This window comes from Salminus brasiliensis, chromosome 15, assembly GCF_030463535.1.
Source record: "Salminus brasiliensis chromosome 15, fSalBra1.hap2, whole genome shotgun sequence".
Classification (NCBI taxonomy): domain Eukaryota; kingdom Metazoa; phylum Chordata; class Actinopteri; order Characiformes; family Bryconidae; genus Salminus; species Salminus brasiliensis.
This window is the reverse complement of record NC_132892.1, coordinates 21,485,619-21,502,679: the sequence shown is the minus strand read 5'-3', so window position 1 is coordinate 21,502,679 and position 17,061 is coordinate 21,485,619. Positions and strand designations below refer to the sequence as shown.

Sequence of the window (17,061 nt, the reverse complement as noted above, 5' to 3'; positions counted from 1 at the left end):
TTCATGTAATCCCTTTGGTATCAGAATAAGTGAGAAATCATAAACTAAAAGTTAGCATTGTCCACATATGTGTGAAGTGTTATAGCAAATGCAACTGTATAAAATGTATGGCAATCCCTGAGGAACTGTCATTGTAACATATTTCATATTTATATTTCATATTTATATTTCAACTCTGTGAGTCATGATGAATCATCAACTGTCAGGGGTTTTACCTACAGCACATCTTCTCACACCTGGTGGTGGTGGGAGGGGTAAGGAAGATGGTAAAGGTGGCATTTCTGTAGTTTTGTGGTTAAATGTGTATTTGTGTATTTGGTGATACTTATGAGTGTAAGATGTGTGTATTCTGTGTGTGCTGTGAGTATTGCAACCTGGTCTGACAAAGCATCAGCGATCGACATATAATGTGATCTTTATTTGTCATGCCTACAGTGTCCTTCTATTACCAAAGAATAGCCCCACCAGTTTGGGAAAATACGCCTTGGTTATGTTAAATAAATGGTTAATTAAATGCATATTAAACATAAATACATATCAGTAGCCCCACAGCAACAGCTTTTAGACCATTACAGGATCAGCAAAGGGTTGTTGATATGCAAATGCAAGCCAACATACCAAAAATGCAAACACACACAGCTTACTCTAATGTATTATAACTGATGAGAGCATTACCCAGCTATCCCAGTGTCACAGGCCTTCACTTTGGACATGTTGTATTCTATACCTCTATTCCTATAATTATATGGTATAATATATTAGGTATAATTAAGTTATACCTAAATTCTGTTTAGTGTATTTTTAGTTATTGTTTGACATTGGTGTGAGCACCCTGCAGGCCTATTTCAGCAATGTGTTGTTTGTTTACTCTGTGAAATCCATCTCCAACCTCAAATGCCTTCCTGGTGAGAGTTTGTATTACCAGATGAAAATAACCTTTTGGATGCTCTGTGAGGAATTTGGCGAGACATCATGATTTTTTTATACATCTGAGAATAAAATCATTTCCCACAAGTGCTGATAGTACCCCAGAGCTGTTTTTAATTTTTTTTATTGCTTACAGCAGAATGTCATTGGATATTTTTTATTATAACATAAACAAGAAAAAGCTAATGATATTTTTATTGGTCAGGCTAAATTCCTTAAATTAACCCTTTTATAAGCAATTTATTTTAGATAATCCACTAAATACACTTACATTGACTCAAAACATGGAGCATCGCATGCAGATACTTTGCAAACCACTTACTGAAAATAAAAAGGGTACTGAAATGCTCATTGCTTTGGGTCATGGTAGATGCAGTCACATTATGACCATCCATCTTTCAGCAGTCAATTATTAAAGCTTGTGTTTTACTGTCCGTATATCTCTCTCACTCTCTTTAAAATGAGATTGCCCTGAGGGTCTATTTTCTCTTAGCTATGTGTGCCCATCACAGGCAGCCAGTTACAGCCCCTCGTCTTGTCCAAACTTGCAGATAGAAACGGTGAGTCAGAACAAATGGTATACAGTAGGCCCTTCAAAATCCTCCAAAAACGCCTGCATACCTGCCTGCAGATTAGTCACCCTGACCTGGCCGTAAATATAATCTGTTTTCAGCACTCGGGACTCAAAGACACAGCGCACAAGAAGCCAGCACAAAGCCATTTCTCCACAAAGAGGGAACAGGTGAGTTTACTCAGGATTTGAAACCCCTTTTAACCCCCCCAGGATTATTATGCTGTTATTTTCTATAAGGGTTATTGTCTAACTGCTATATTATTTATTCACTGTTATTATTCACTGGCATGTACATGAAGGTGTTGGCATATCGGTTGGTGCTTATTGCGGTCTACTGTGTAGTGTAATTTTGTCACCACAGCATAAACGGATGCCATAAATAAAGGCTTACAAACACATCCATAAAATTATGTTTCATAAGTAACAAATTAATCAATTATGTTTAGCAAATGCCAGCCATGCTGAATCAAGTTCAAGTGCAAGTTCAAATTGGCAGCATTCCTGTACTCTAGCGGCTACAGCACTGTTCAAGACATGCAGCATCAGATATGCTGATCAGCATATAGCTGCATAATGAGCTTTGGCTTACTGAAGGCCTTTGGGCTAGTAATGTATAACGCTGTTAAAATGAGGTTCAGGTTTTTAATTCAGCTTCATTTAAGCTTATGTTCTGATTATTCAAGGCAAGAATCTACCACAACCTGCAAGCGTAGTCTCATGCACTCTTACAAATAAAGGCGCTACAAATGGCTCTTTGAGGGATGCCTTAGACGAACCACATTTGGTTTAATAAAGAACCATGTTTGTTATAGAGATATGAGAGTGTGAAGAACCTTTAAAATACTTAAAGGTCACTCTACTGCAAAAATGGTTCTTTATGGAAGTCTTTATGGAGTCAGTATGTGTTATGATTCATTTCCAGAACGCTCTTCAGCACCTACAGAAAAGAAAAAGCTTTCTCATATGACAAACGCTTAGGTAACAGCACCTACTGCAAGAGAAGAATGCATGTTACCTTCAAAGGCCAAGACCAGAGCAATTTGTACGAGAGGAGAGGACTTAAGTACAGTCTCAGTGTAATTTACGGCTGTAAGTCATTAATCACTGTCATTGTGCAACAATAGGAGGAAAACCACAACAAAGTCAAAGACTGTAGACATGTCACATGATAATTAGCCTTGAGACACATGTACACACACTTTGAATCTGTAGTATCTGGAAATGTGATCTTGAGTCTTGAAACTTCAGATAAGCTTGTTTCTGTTTTGCGAGTGACTGGATTACTTGATTTATGAAGACAGAAAATAAAATGATGGAAAGGCAGAAGTAAAGAATTCAGAAAAGAGAAATGAATGAAAGAAAGGAAAGAAGAAAGAAAGAAATGATTGATGGAAGTTTCTCTTCATGTATCAAGATTATATGATAAACAGATGTATAGAAGGCATCTCTGGAAATGTAGCTTAAATAGAAACAGTACCATAACCTAAGTTTGGAGACAACTTGGTTGAACGTGTGCTGATCATCATCTTAAAAACATTTGATCAAATGCTAGGGTGACCATATTTTTGTCTTTTAAGGACACTGAAGACACTTAGGATGTCGTGGCTGTGGGGGGTTTCAATCAGTCAAGCTGTAGGACCGTAAATAGCCTTAATATCCTAGATGACCAAATCATCTCCTTTCAGTTCAACCTGCAACTTAGGCCTACTTAAAACCCCTCAGCCGTGACGTTCTAACTACCGGGAAAAACCTGTGAGTTCCTAGTGTCCTCTTAAAAACAAAAATATGGTGACCCTAGCATTTGATCAAATGCTTTTAAGATGATGATCAGCGCACATTCAACCTCTGACTGATGCTGTTTTGTGTATAAGAAGGTGGAAGTACAGTTCTGAAAGATGAAGCTTATGGAAATAGGCTTCAAATAGGTTAAAAGACAGAAATGAGATCCAGTACAAGTAAAAAAAAAAACAGTGATTTTAAAATGTCAACAAATGTATACTTTGAAAGCATACATCACCTAAAGAGTCTGTAATGCATTTTCTAAAGCATCTAAATTGTATGTGTTGTATCAGGAGCAAATGGTCATGTTTCAGGTGTTCTATGCCCGTATTCTACTACCTTGTTTTACACTAGACCACGTCGCACTATACTGCAATCAATACCGTCGCTGTCGCACAAAAACACTTCACTTTTTGACCTGATTTGCATCTGGCAGTTACTTTCATGATGAATTGACTAAAATATCACAATACATTCTTTGTACACTGACGTCCACTGATGAAGTTATGAAGTTCCTTTTGTGCTTGATAGTTTCAATATGTGGACCAGAAAGTTTTTCATTTTCAATTTTCCATTAGAATTGCAGGAAATTATCATTTTGGGAAATATATCCTGAAATAAGAACTTTGATTCCCTAATGTGTGACGACCCTGTTTAGAAGTATAAAGAAATTGCATATGCTATGGTTCTACACCAATTCAAGCTTTTTACTAGAACAGGACATACAAAGCAAGAACCATGTAGGCCCCTTTGTATTTAAGAATAGAGCATGCTTCTCTAAGGAATATGGAACTTACCAGATGTTCCTGCTTCACCAAAGGGGCCAGCAGCAGGGTGGCAACAACTGTTTACAGCAGGGGTGCTGAAATAGAGACTTTAGTAGCAAATCTGGCTCATATTATATTAAACGAAGGCTTTTGTGTTGCTTATCTGCTCTGTGAACAATGTTTAGAACATCAGAAAATGCTACAGTATTCTTCTTGTCTGGACATTCAACCTGTGGGCAGCTATTGATACTAGCCAAGGAGAGTTCCATACAAAAGGGCTGTTTTTAAGAGAAATGTTTAGATTATATATCTAATCAAAATATATACTTAATAAGTTAATTGCTGGGTTTGTTAAAAATAAAAATAAAAGTTTAAAAGGTTCTTCACACTCATGCACGTCATGTACACTTGTTATTCTCAGGCCCCAAAAAACATCTATTAAAATGATCCTTAGGACACCAATAGTGTCAATAGTGTCAATCTCCTAAAGACCCCTTTCTGGAACCTGTTTTTTTGTATGTATAGTTAGTGTGATTCCAAAGACAAGGTAGATTACGAAATGCTCATACAATAATTCACACAGTGTGTCCCATATGGGGTAAATGAGTGGGTTGCTGCTGCCTTGAGGAGGAGAGTCGTGTCGAAACCTGCGGGGTCCAGATATATTAAGTATGGCTGATGCCATACTTAAAATCGCTTCATAGGGCGTGTTAGAGCTTTGATTTCTTTACTCAAAGAAAGTGAAGTTCTGGTAGGGCTGAGGTCTCTAGGATGGAGTTGGGCTCTACCCAGAGTGGTGAGTTTAAAAGATCTAGAAGAACATCTTTGTAGACTATATCTAATACTACTGCGTTGGTGATGCAGAATGTTTGGTAGGTGTCCTTTGAGATAGGAATTAGTGCATTACTATAGCATAGACAATGAGACCTATAGAGCATGTACATGATGCCATTCTTTTCTAAGCTCAGTCGGACACCCCAGACTTTTACGACTTGATTGCTGTTGCTATGGCATTTCTGGTCAAATTTAGAGAAATGGTGAATTTGGTAGAAGTGTCTTTTTATTCTTCTTGTCTCGTCCACCTCATCATGTAAACCTTGCTCTGGGTTTGGTATCCCCTTTCTAAACAGTTAACATGGAATGGACAATTTAATCACATCCAAGATTGTGAACGCAGAGGGGGGATCAGGAGCTGCAGGGAGAGGTATGTGTTTTTGCTCATTAGGAGATTAGGAGATGCCTGGTACATATTGGAATTAGAATACTGAGAATAACTTTCTGAAACAGTAGATGGTGTAGAAGTAACAGTTCAACATTAAAACTCATTTACCTTATTTGGGTTTCACAAAAACTGCTGTTTACCTATAGCTTAGATTGCAAAACTATTGTTTCTTTAACTTTTTATGGCTCAGATTGTGACATTATGAATTTATGTGGCCTCTTGTAGCTTCGATTTATGATCTTAGATTATGGAAATATGATAATATGAAAATATAAGATACTTTTGTAGCTTAGATTGCTAACATTATAGTTTCTAGTAATTTCAGTTGCTAAAATGATAGTTTGTAGCAGTTTTGATTGCTAAAATTATAGTTTGTAGCAGTTTTGATTGCTAAAATGATAGTTTGTAGTAGTCTAGATTGTTAAACTATAGTTTTTAGCAATTTTGATTACGAAAATTTTGGTTCGGTGTAGCTCAGATTATTATCAGAGATTCTTATGGCTCATTGAACGCCCTACAGCATTGGTTAGATTATATTGCTTCTTGTATGTGTGATAATATGTCTAATAATATGTCTTATTGTAGCTTGCATTGTCTAATAATAGCTTCATATAGGTTATTGTATATTAGATTTTGTCCTATAGCTTAAACTGTGAAAGAATACTTTCTTATGTTTTCTTGTATTTTCATGTTAAGCTTCTTACAGCTGTTTTGACCAAGATTGCAGAATTAAAGCTTCTTTTAGCTCACACTGTAAAAATATAGCTTATTGTAGCTTACATTCTGCAAAGATAGCAAATAGGTTGCCCAGAGCTCTATCAATCACCATTACATTGTGTAATCATAGCTTCTGTTAGCTTTTTGTAGCTCAGATTGTGAAATGGTCACAGCTGTCCCTGTGATTTCACAATCTGAGCTACAAAGAAGCTATGATTACACAATGTTATGGTGAATGATAGAGCTTTAGGCAACCTATTTGCTAGCTTTGCAGATTTTATGAGCGCCACCTAGTGGCTATGAGTCTCACATGGTTAAAATGTAGCACTTTCTGAAATTAGATTTTGGCCGTAGCTCATTGGTAGGTTAGTGCAATTTTTTAAATGTACCTGTTACACCTTCTTTTAACTGGTGAGTTCAGTCAATCATTAAGCAGGGAAATAACTAAATGGCCTCCAGACCTGCAGGATTAGAAGTAGACTCAATTTTCTTTTTAAATAATGCTTTTGCTTTCCCCAGTTACAGAGACAGTGACCACCACAAGATTAAAGTCCCTTCCACCAAGTGAGTTTGGGTTATTATTTTAGCATTTTATTAAAGCTAATATTTTAGCTTTTATTATTAGAAACAAATGTAAGACTTCCTGCAATCATTTACATGACTGAATCATTACAGAATCATTGTTATGATCAAGTGCTATTCTCTTTCTTCCACTAGAGGGCAACAGCAGTTCAGTGAGCACTCAGCGGGTGGTGAGCACCAGCTCAAACTCTAGCTCTGCTTCAGACTCTGGAGCTTCTGGAGGAGCAGTGCTGGTGGAGAAGAGGATCATCAGCCAAAGCAGTGGAGGAGGAAGCAGCATCGGCAACACTAGTTATGTCATATCCTGTAAGCACAACTTCATTTTTGACATCACTTCCTGTGATGACATGACACAAGTATGATTAAGTGTACTGACACTAATTGGTCGCTTTACTTAATCTTGATCTTAATTAATCTTATCTACCTCATGTGTTTGCCTTTTTGATGTAGGCTACACATAAATATTGTTGCTGTTGGAAACCAAACCTTGTATCTCCATTTTTTTTTTTTGTTTTTTTTTTTTTTTTTACAACTTTTTAAAGCAACCCTCTTTATATTGTATTAATATTTCCAGGAAAAAATGACCACTATATTGTTTTTTTTTTATCTAAATGCAATAAAAAAAAAGAAAAAGAAAAGAATATGGCACAATTGTGTCATTAAGAATATACCTTCATGACGTGCAATACATAGAACTATCTTTTATTTTTGTTTAATGAAAAAAATATATTGTGTACCAGCTACTTTCTATCTGTAAACAAAAACTTTCCACTTCTTCTGTGTAGGACTGTACATTATACACTCACTGACCACTATAGTAGGAACATTATTATTCATTAATTGTAGCCCCCCACTGGTCTTGATGGCTGTAGACTGTATTCTGTGTGTTGATCAACAGTTTGTTAGTTATCCATAATTTTGTGACCACAGAGCTGCACTTGGCTAGATATTATGGATATTATTTATTTATTTATTTATTTTCCATAGTTGCCCATAGTTAGGATACTGTGGATAGAGGGGTTTAAGTAGGCCCAAGTTGTACAGTTGAACAGAAAGAAGCTGATTTGGTCACATGGGCTATTAAGGCTATTTACAGGTCTTGCTTAATGAGCCAATGTGTGTGTATTTATGTACATTAACATTAACTGTTGCTGCATGGTTTAAGAGGCATTTCCATGCTCACACATACACACTGCCTCAGCTGTACAACATAGGCCTACTTGAAACAGCCTTGCTGAAAAATCTAGCTCAAGGTCAGCTAATGGCTAATGTTCAGACTGCAGGCAAATCAGATTTGTTTCTCAAATCAGATCTGGTGAGACTACTTACCGCACTGTTATTTACAAGTGGTCAGATCCGTTTTGCATGTCCAGACATCACAAACATATCAGGCATGGGTTGCTGTGGTAAGGGCGAAGGCATCAGTAACTGCCTGTGGCCCTCTTCTTGGATCCTGTATTGGATCCAGTATTTGACATGGTCATTGTTTGTCACGTTGCGAGTGATGCAAAACAGCACGATGATGTCCAGTCGTGGCGACCAGTGTGTCCGATTAGAATTGCATTTCAAATCACCTTCACCTCAGTGTGGTTTGAATTTCATGTGGCTTTTTGCTGTCCAGTCTACCAAAAACCTGGACACAATCTAGATATGCCAAAAATGGGATTTGGACTGGCAGTCTGAACATAGCCTTTACTGGTCTTGATGGTCAAGGTGATTGAAAAGCTGGTCATCCAGGCTAAAACATACCGCATACTAATAAGCAAGCTGGTTAACCAGCTCTTGAACAGTGTATGTTGTCTTGCTGCTCATGCTGGTTCACCAGCATTGTCTAGTGTGGTCATACCGCTTGAGGACCAGCTAAACCATCACAGTTAGGCAAAAACACACCCTATGCTGGTCAAGAGCAACCGGTTTGACCATCTGGCCGGCCTTGCTGTGTTTTTAATTTAATTTTTTACATTTTTGATTTAAAAAATGTTAACTGGACTGCATTTGCTTCTTCATCTTTCCTCCAGCATCTTCGGTAGGTAGTTCAAGCGGCAGCTCAGTCCGAGTCGTGAGTGGCGGATCTGGCAGCAGCTCGTCTGGGACCTTGTCTACTGCTGCCCTGTCTGCGTCCGAAGCATCCTCAGGCCGAGTTGCTGGAAGTTCTGGAGCTTTGGGCGGAGGTTCTACCAGCATCCCCGTTGTCACAGTTGGAGGATCCTCAGGAGGAGGTTCCTCTGGTGCTTTTGAGTCTCGCTCCTCCTCCACTTCTTCTCGTTTGGTGACTGGCTCCTCCACTGGGTCGGCTGGCATGTCCGGTGGTTCCCTGACCATGTCCTCCTCATCAGCCATGACGGCGGGAGGTGGCTCCGGCTCTCTCACAGTGACCAAATACAGCTCCTCTACCTCAGGGGGTATGATGAAGAGTGGTTCCTCATCCATCACCTACTCACCTATTCCTGGTGAGAGGAAAAGCAGCATGAACATGCGTGCAGGAGGATACGAGGGTGAGTGGGGCCTTTTGACCTCTTGAACCAGTTATGATGAATTCATCAGATATAAAGCATGACATACACCACTGTTCAAAAGTTTGGAATCAATGTCTTGAATCTTTTATTAGTTATTCTTTATAGGCAAAAGTATGTGGACACTACAACCTTAAGTATTGAGTTCTCAGGTATTTCGCTGCTAACGAATGTATAAAATCAAACACATTGTAAGGGGTCAGTCTGTGCTGCCATCTGCCAGCAGAGGGCAATGGCGGCGAGGCACTGTTACCCAAAGTAACTCCAATTCCCAGGACCCCTAGGGGTAATCAGCAATCAAGTGTGAATGTTACAACTTGTACTGTTACTACTAACTTGGACTAGACTGCTAAAAAAGTCTATTAAATCATTGCACAGTCAAGTCTGTACAGTTCTACATTATTGAGCCTCATGGGCCTTCCAAAATAACACAAACCCCACTGGGGCTTCAGCTCAGCCTATGGCAGCCAGAGCCTGAGGGAGCACAATTGGCCATGCTCTCTCTGGCTGGGTTGATGGCATTCTCTCCCCGCATCACTGCCAGTGTAATTTTGGCCAGCACAGGTGTCTGTTAAATGATGTATCAGAGCTGGGGACTTGTTGCTTTCCTCTGAGCCCATTAGCTTCCCAGGGATTATGCATTAGCAGCAGGAAGCATGTGCTAATCTTCATCCTTCTAGAGGATGCTGGGAATATTGCTACTGATTTGGGTCCTAATGAGTCTGAATTGGGGTAAATAAAAGAGAACAAAAAAACAAAAAAGCCCTGACCAAAGCTGACCAAAAGAAGACCAAACCAAATCCCCCATATACCCCCCTCATTAGGCTCCCTTTATTTAATGGTCTACAATTACATTTCCCCCCTCTTTAGCTCCCTATACTATAATTGTCTACCATACATTGCCCCCCCAAATAGGCTCCCTATATGTAATGATTTATCTTAAACCCCCCCCCCCCCCATTAGGTTTCCTATATATAATGGTCTATCATACATTTCCCCCTCATTATATATGTATATTCATAATGTATGTTTATCTCTCTGTCAAAAGGAGGATCAAGTGCCAATTCCTCCCCCGAATACACCAGGAAGGAGTACAGTAAGCTCAGAGTATATTTTCTATGCTTAAGCATCAGAATCACACATTTTCCTAGAACTGACGTTGATTATACATTGATCACTTTGCTGATTCTTATGAATGTGAGCTGAAGGTACCATATTTACTGTCCTCTCGCTTTCATCCTCAGCAACTGCAAGTGCAGTCACCAGGGGTCGCACCCAGACCAGAGGTACATAAAGCCCCTCTAAGCTTTTGGGAAAGCTGAAGATCTTGTAGGAGTGAAAGTAACATTTTGATTTTTGTTGTCTTTTGCAGAGAGTGAGATCAGAGCCAGACTGCAGAGCGCCTCTCCCTCCACTAGATGTCAGTAGAGTCTTCTAAAAGAACTGTATTCATGTGTTTGAGCACTTCAACAAATACTGTTTATTGACTGTGTGTTGTAGAGGATAGAGGAAGGGCAACAATGAGTACACTTAGTGATTTGGTGTCTATATGTTCATGTAGGTGTGTGTCTGTCACTTAAAAACCTTGTATCTTCTTTTTGACTTTGAGTTTGATTTTGTCAGTTCTTTACATCTTGCCAAATGCTCCAAAATAACTTAGCAGAAAACCTAGACCTCCAGCGAAACTTAGAGATTTTTAATGTTTCAGTAAATTTGCCATTTTAAAGATACATCTAATTATTTTAAAGATACATCTAATTACCTTATCAATACATGTAATTACTTTAAAGATACAAGGTTTTTGCATGACAGCAATAAGGTTAACTACTTTTGGGAGGAACATGTTTCCAGAAATATATATTTAAAAAAAAAAAAAAAAACTTTTACTCCGCAGTAATATTTGAAGGTTTGTGATTTTAAAGTAATGGTTTATATAAAACCATATATATTATAATAATGTAATAATTGTTGTTATAAGAGTATACATTTCTGCCTTGCTAGATCTGCCCTGGTCCACTGTAAGTGCCATTCATATGAAATGGAGCAACAACAGCTCAAGTACAGATGTTACAGCTTGTACTAACTGTAAAAGATCAGTGAACAAATAGCCTGGTAAATCAGTTTTACATAGTTTGAGCCACAAGTTCATTTCCAAATGAACTTCCCCAAATAACACAAACATAGCATTAAAACTAACTGGGGCTCCGGCTCAGCGGACTAACGCACTGAGACTACGATCTGGGGGTCGCAAATAAATACAGTAAATAAATATATAGATATTTTTATATATATTTGGAAAAAAGGTTGCTGGGTTTAAAGTAATGGTTCACAGAAAAAAAAAGGAAAAAAAAGAATTGTAATTGTATTTAATATATATATAAATAAAATAAAATAATTTTTATAATAACAATTCTAAATATTATTAGTTTAAAATTATACATTACACACAGTTGTTTTCCTACCAGATTAAAAAATATATATATTTATTTATTTTACAAAAATTACATGTTCTGTAATTCTGTAATTTGGCACTGGAGCTACAAGGCTAATGTGGCTAGCTAACAACAACAACGGATTTCTGTGACACCCAGTCTGATATTAGCCTCATAACTCCAGTGCAAAACTAAAGACGTCAACTTAAAACATCTTATAGCTGATCAACCACATTTTGTCTGAGCAGGACATTATTTTAATGAGTAATTTCTTTAACGCTAAGCTTAGTTACGAGCATCACAACGGCGTTTAGCAAGACAGCTCACTTTACTAGCTAGCTAGCCGCACGTAGCAACAGTAAAAATCACAATGTTCTTCATATTTAGATTATTCATGGGGGAAGTACAGCTTTTTAAATGAAAAATAAAAATGAAAGAGACTACAGATGCTTTTAGGTGTCTGAGATTAACACTGGGAGAGAGTCAGCTAGCGCTAGCATAGCAGCATCTAGCTAGCATTTAGCTACAGTACGAAGCAGAAGAGGATGTCTGCTTGTACTGAGCTGTTTGGAAATAAAAGGTGGAGAATGTGAGCATTTATAGCTATATAAGAGACATTCTGGTCAACTGTGACAAAAAAACAACACTTTAAAAATCAGGTTTTATTTAGAAAGTAAAAAACGGAGACCAAATGCTTGCTGTTGTAATGGTTACCATGGCTAACTGTTTAGCACTAAAGCTACAGGAAGGTGAAAAAAGTCATGAGTGGAAATGGAAACTACAGAGACATGAGTGAAAGTGTGTGTGTGTGTGTGTGTGTGTGTGTGTGTGTTTAGGGACTGAGCTGGATGATGTGAAGAAGCTGCTTAAAGGCAGCCGCTCCAGCAGCAGCAGTCCTCCTCGATCCCCCACCAATACTCTACCCATCCCCAAGAAAGCCAGTGTGGACACACGCACCCAGAGCCACTCAGGTAACACACACACACACACACACACACACACACACACTGACTACAAAAAAAATACACTATACACACTACACTGCTAAAAAAAATACTAAAGTACTGACTTGCAGACCTGTAGTGGAACTTCTTGCTCTATCAATTAAAAATATAGTCTAAAATAAAATGAGCTATATTTATTTTAGTAAAAGTACTTTCATATTTTTCATATCATCATTATAAATCCATCAAAATTGCCCTTCCATAATTGTTAAAGGGAAAGTATAGCCAGTTGCTACCCAATTCTGCACACATCACCTTTGCCCCCACGCTTGGTAAGGTGGTAAGGGTGGTATTCAGTGGTGATGTTTCTCCTGGACAGGTTACGACAGCACTGTTTCGGATTCTGGATATGGCTACCACACCAACCCCAAAAACCTCAGCCCAATCAGCACGATTCATCACAGCGGTGAGTGTGTGGAAATGCGAGAGGGGTTTATCATGTCAGAGATGTGTTTGGTGCTTCCTGCATGTGTGTGTCACTCTCAGTGGTAGAGATAGTGGATCAGTGTTGATGGAGATTTGGTTTTGGGTCTATATCAGCATCTGAGGGAAAACGTCTGAATCTGATCTGGATACAATTCTAACCTGAAACAGCCACACACTCACACTGTGTGATGATGTCATCTATAAAATATATATTTATTTTAATTTAATAATTCATTTTAGCAGTTTTATTAGTCATAGTTGAGGACCCTTTCCTGTACCTGTACCCTCAAAGATAGATTAATGTCCTTTAGTCCTTAAAGTTCCTTTTCTTCTATAATCTATAATTCCAGTTTTCGGTACTATTATTTGCCATATTAGTTATTCAACATATTATATTATACATATCTCCCATTGTTTTTAGATGCTGTATGTCTAAAATATTCAGACACCCTTTCTTATTAGCAAATTCAGCCACTTCAGTATGAATCTGCCATTCTGATTGTGTTCTGCCTGTGTTCTGATTGGTGTCCTGTGTTCTACCTGTGTTCTGATTGGTGTCCTGTGTTGATGCCATGTTCTGATTGGTGTCCTGTGTTCTGCCTGTGTTCTGATTGGTGTCCTGTGTTCTGCCTGTGTTCTGATTGGTGTCCTGTGTTGATGCCATGTTCTGATTGGTGTCCTGTGTTCTGCCTGTGTTCTGATTGGTGTCCTGTGTTGATGCCATGTTCTGATTGGTGTCCTGTGTTCTGCCTGTGTTCTGATTGGTGTCCTGTGTTCTGCCTGTGTTCTAATTGGTGTCCTGTGTTGATGCCATGTTCTGATTGGTGTCCTGTGTTCTGCCTGTGTTCTGATTGGTGTCCTGTGTTCTGCCTGTGTTCTGATTGGTGTCCTGTGTTCTGCCTGTGTTCTGATTGGTGTCCTGTGTTGATGCCATGTTCTGATTGGTGTCCTGTGTTCTGCCTGTGTTCTGATTGGTGTCCTGTGTTCTGCCTGTGTTCTAATTGGTGTCCTGTGTTCTGCCTGTGTTCTGATTGGTGTCTTGTGTTGATGCCATGTTCTGATTGGTGTCCTGTGTTCTGCCTGTGTTCTGATTGGTGTCCTGTGTTCTGCCTGTGTTCTAATTGGTGTCCTGTGTTCTGCCTGTGTTCTGATTGGTGTCCTGTGTTCTGCCTGTGTTCTGATTGGTGTCCTGTGTTGATGCCATGTTCTGATTGGTGTCCTGTGTTCTGCCTGTGTTCTGATTGGTGTCCTGTGTTGATGCCATGTTCTGATTGGTGTCCTGTGTTCTGCCTGTGTTCTGATTGGTGTCCTGTGTTCTGCCTGTGTTCTGATTGGTGTCCTGTGTTGATGCCATGTTCTGATTGATGTCCTGTGTTCTGATTGGTGCTCTGTGTTTATGCTGTGTTCTGATGGGTGCTCTGTGTTTATGCTGTGTTCTGATTGGTGCTCTGTGTTTATGCTGTGTTCTGATGGGTGCTCTGTGTTCATAATGTGTATTTTGCAGTGGGGCAGCAGAACAACTTGACCCTGAGCTCTTCTGTCTTGGGCAGTGGTTTTCCTGCGGGCGGTGCAGGTGTGTGTATGTGTTAACACTTATCATCGCCCACAGACCACCAAAAACACAGTTTTGCAATAATACAATACAATAGATGTTCTGCTCCTGACTATAGCCTATCTGCTGCTGCTGCCACATTTATCATTGGTCAGTTTCTGACCGCAGATGTTATTTGGGTGGTGCACCGTTGGCAGGTAGTTTGTGTGATGCTGATATTGCTGGAGTTTTTACACACTTTAGTGCCGCTACTATGCTGAGAGAGGTCCACCACCCTAAAATATCCAAAGAAATAGTGTAACTGTACAAAATACTCTAACTGTACATCCACAAGGTGGACCTACAATGTCTACAGTATTTCCAACAAAGTGGCCAGCAGTTGTGTAGAGGCATTGTAATAACCAATATATGTCTAATGTTTAAGATTCAGGTAAAATAACCTTAAAAAGCAATTGATGCCATACATGACTGTCTTCTCTAAGTCCTGTTTTGCTGTCGGCCGTTCTAGTGTACGGAATGCACAATAACCTGGTCACCAGTGGTGGTATGGCCCTCACTGCGAATGGAATCAGTGCTGGTCCAGGTAAGTGAGCTACTGGGGGAAGTGACTGTAGCTACAAATCTGATTGAGAGGTCGTGATTAGATATTTCTTCCTAAGAAGTTACTGTGCTGATTAACCCTTTAAATTGCAGGTGTCATACTTAGATATTCATCTTAACTTAACTTTTTATTCAATAAATATAATCCATAATTTCTTATTTTCTAAGAAACCAACATGTGAGTTATGAAAGATATTGAGCCTACACTCAAGTTTAGGCCAGTACTCAGTTTCTTAGAGAAAAAGAGAAGGATTAATGTACATTACAGCTATGTTTCCTCCAGTGAAGCTCTGCCCTTTACTAATTTACCCTCCTCAACACAGGCTTTTTATATTTGACATGCAAAAACCTTGTATCTTCATTTTTTTGGCATAATGTGAATGAAGCCGCTGTTTTTTCTGTTGTGTCAACATTTTATGAGGTGTGGACCAACAGAAATGCTCCAAAACAATCCAAATAGAGTGAATCCATTAAAAGTGAAAAACTTTTCTCCTTCCCCTCTAAAGTGATGTTATAATACTTTGTACAGTGTGTTAAAGTAACACAGTTTTGTGCACAGTTTCCCATGAATTAGTCAGTTATCAGTATGTTCAGTGCAAGATGTATCCAGAACAATTAGGGAGACTTACAGTGCAAAAGATAGGACACCCCATGTAAACTTTTGTATTTTTTAACATATTTAAACATGAGCATATGATCTTCATTTGACCAATACTAAGAGATGGAGGTCATATAACTAAACACATACAACTGAAGATTGGCCTTTAAAATCCTTTGTAAAATAAGATGTATAGAGATGCAGTGAGGAAAAAGTGAAAACACCCTCACATTCCTTACTTCTTTAAATGCCTACGATTAGAATCACGATTAGCACATCAGCTGCAGATGATCAGAACATGGTTAGAGAAGATTTTGAAGGAGCCTGTCTAATTTAAACCTTAGACATTTAGTTTAGTTTGCTCTTGATTGTTGAAGTGAGTGATATCAATATGGTGAGATCTCAGAGACCTTTAGAAGGAAGGTTTTGGTTACCTCAGAAGAATTAGAAATCAGCCATTCCACCGTCTGCATAATGATTTACAAATGAAGAACAAATTAAACAACAGCCAACATGCAAGTTCAGTCTGAGAGCAGACTACAAGATGTGTAAAGAAGTCTCCAACAATCCTAAAATGTCATTACGGGACCTACAAGTAGCTCTTACTACATCTGTGCATTGTCTTTTCTGGCTAACTTTAGTCTTTATTTTAAATAAGATTAAGATCAAATGTCCATATGTTTACATGTGGTTTTATGGGGTGTCCTAATTATTTCACGACTGTAATTAGATGTAGTAGAAATAAAGAGTAGCTACTCCCATCTAATTCCTTGATTGTCTGAATGGGGATTAATGTGGGTTAAAGGTGACATCTTCAGGATGGTCGCTCTCCAGGGAGAGGGTTGGAGACCACTGGTATAGCCATTGTTTCTTAGACTTATTGGAGTAAGTGATTGGAGTTTCCTATGTGACTTGGTTGAGACAAAGTGGTTAACAGTTCAAGTCATTTTTTAAAGATCTTTAAAGATTTAAGAAGAGCTCTTTTTGATGTGTTTCTATGTGCTTGGGTCTTACAGTATATGGGGTGCAAAAGAATATCGTAGCCCCTGGAATATCAGCCACAACTGCAGGTGAGAAAGAAGAATGATGTTTTTAATTTTTAGCCAGTTACACCTTTCCGTCTGAGTCTTACTTTTTTCTCTATTCTGTAGCTGCTCCCAGCAGCCCTGTCACTACTGATGACGTGTTTGTTAAAGACTACAAGTTCATGCTGCTTGAGAAAGACAATTTTCCAGTCAAGAAAGAGAGTGAGAGGTTGATCAAGTCTAAAGACACGGGCAAACACTTCACCTCTACCACCTCCACCAGCGGGCCGAGTAAGAAGACCAAGAAAATCCAAAATGATTATGACATGAGTTTAACTATAAA

General features: G+C 38.7%; 1 protein-coding gene across 1 annotated transcript in view; it reads left to right on the top strand.

The window, feature by feature from the left end:
- Positions 1-1,631: 1,631 nt before the first annotated feature.
- The window catches only part of col17a1a (collagen, type XVII, alpha 1a), a 33,201-nt gene continuing 17,771 nt past the window's right edge, over positions 1,632-17,061 (top strand). The window contains exons 1-15 of the mRNA XM_072656904.1: positions 1,632-1,669; positions 5,178-5,251; positions 6,506-6,550; positions 6,704-6,859; positions 8,587-9,063; positions 10,130-10,177; positions 10,284-10,289; positions 10,326-10,367; positions 10,454-10,501; positions 12,350-12,484; positions 12,837-12,923; positions 14,448-14,516; positions 15,004-15,078; positions 16,710-16,763; positions 16,845-17,009. Of these exons, the coding sequence (XP_072513005.1) occupies positions 5,188-5,251; positions 6,506-6,550; positions 6,704-6,859; positions 8,587-9,063; positions 10,130-10,177; positions 10,284-10,289; positions 10,326-10,367; positions 10,454-10,501; positions 12,350-12,484; positions 12,837-12,923; positions 14,448-14,516; positions 15,004-15,078; positions 16,710-16,763; positions 16,845-17,009 (1,471 nt within the window). The 5' untranslated portion in view covers positions 1,632-1,669; positions 5,178-5,187. The remainder of the gene's footprint in view (positions 1,670-5,177; positions 5,252-6,505; positions 6,551-6,703; positions 6,860-8,586; positions 9,064-10,129; positions 10,178-10,283; positions 10,290-10,325; positions 10,368-10,453; positions 10,502-12,349; positions 12,485-12,836; positions 12,924-14,447; positions 14,517-15,003; positions 15,079-16,709; positions 16,764-16,844; positions 17,010-17,061) is intronic.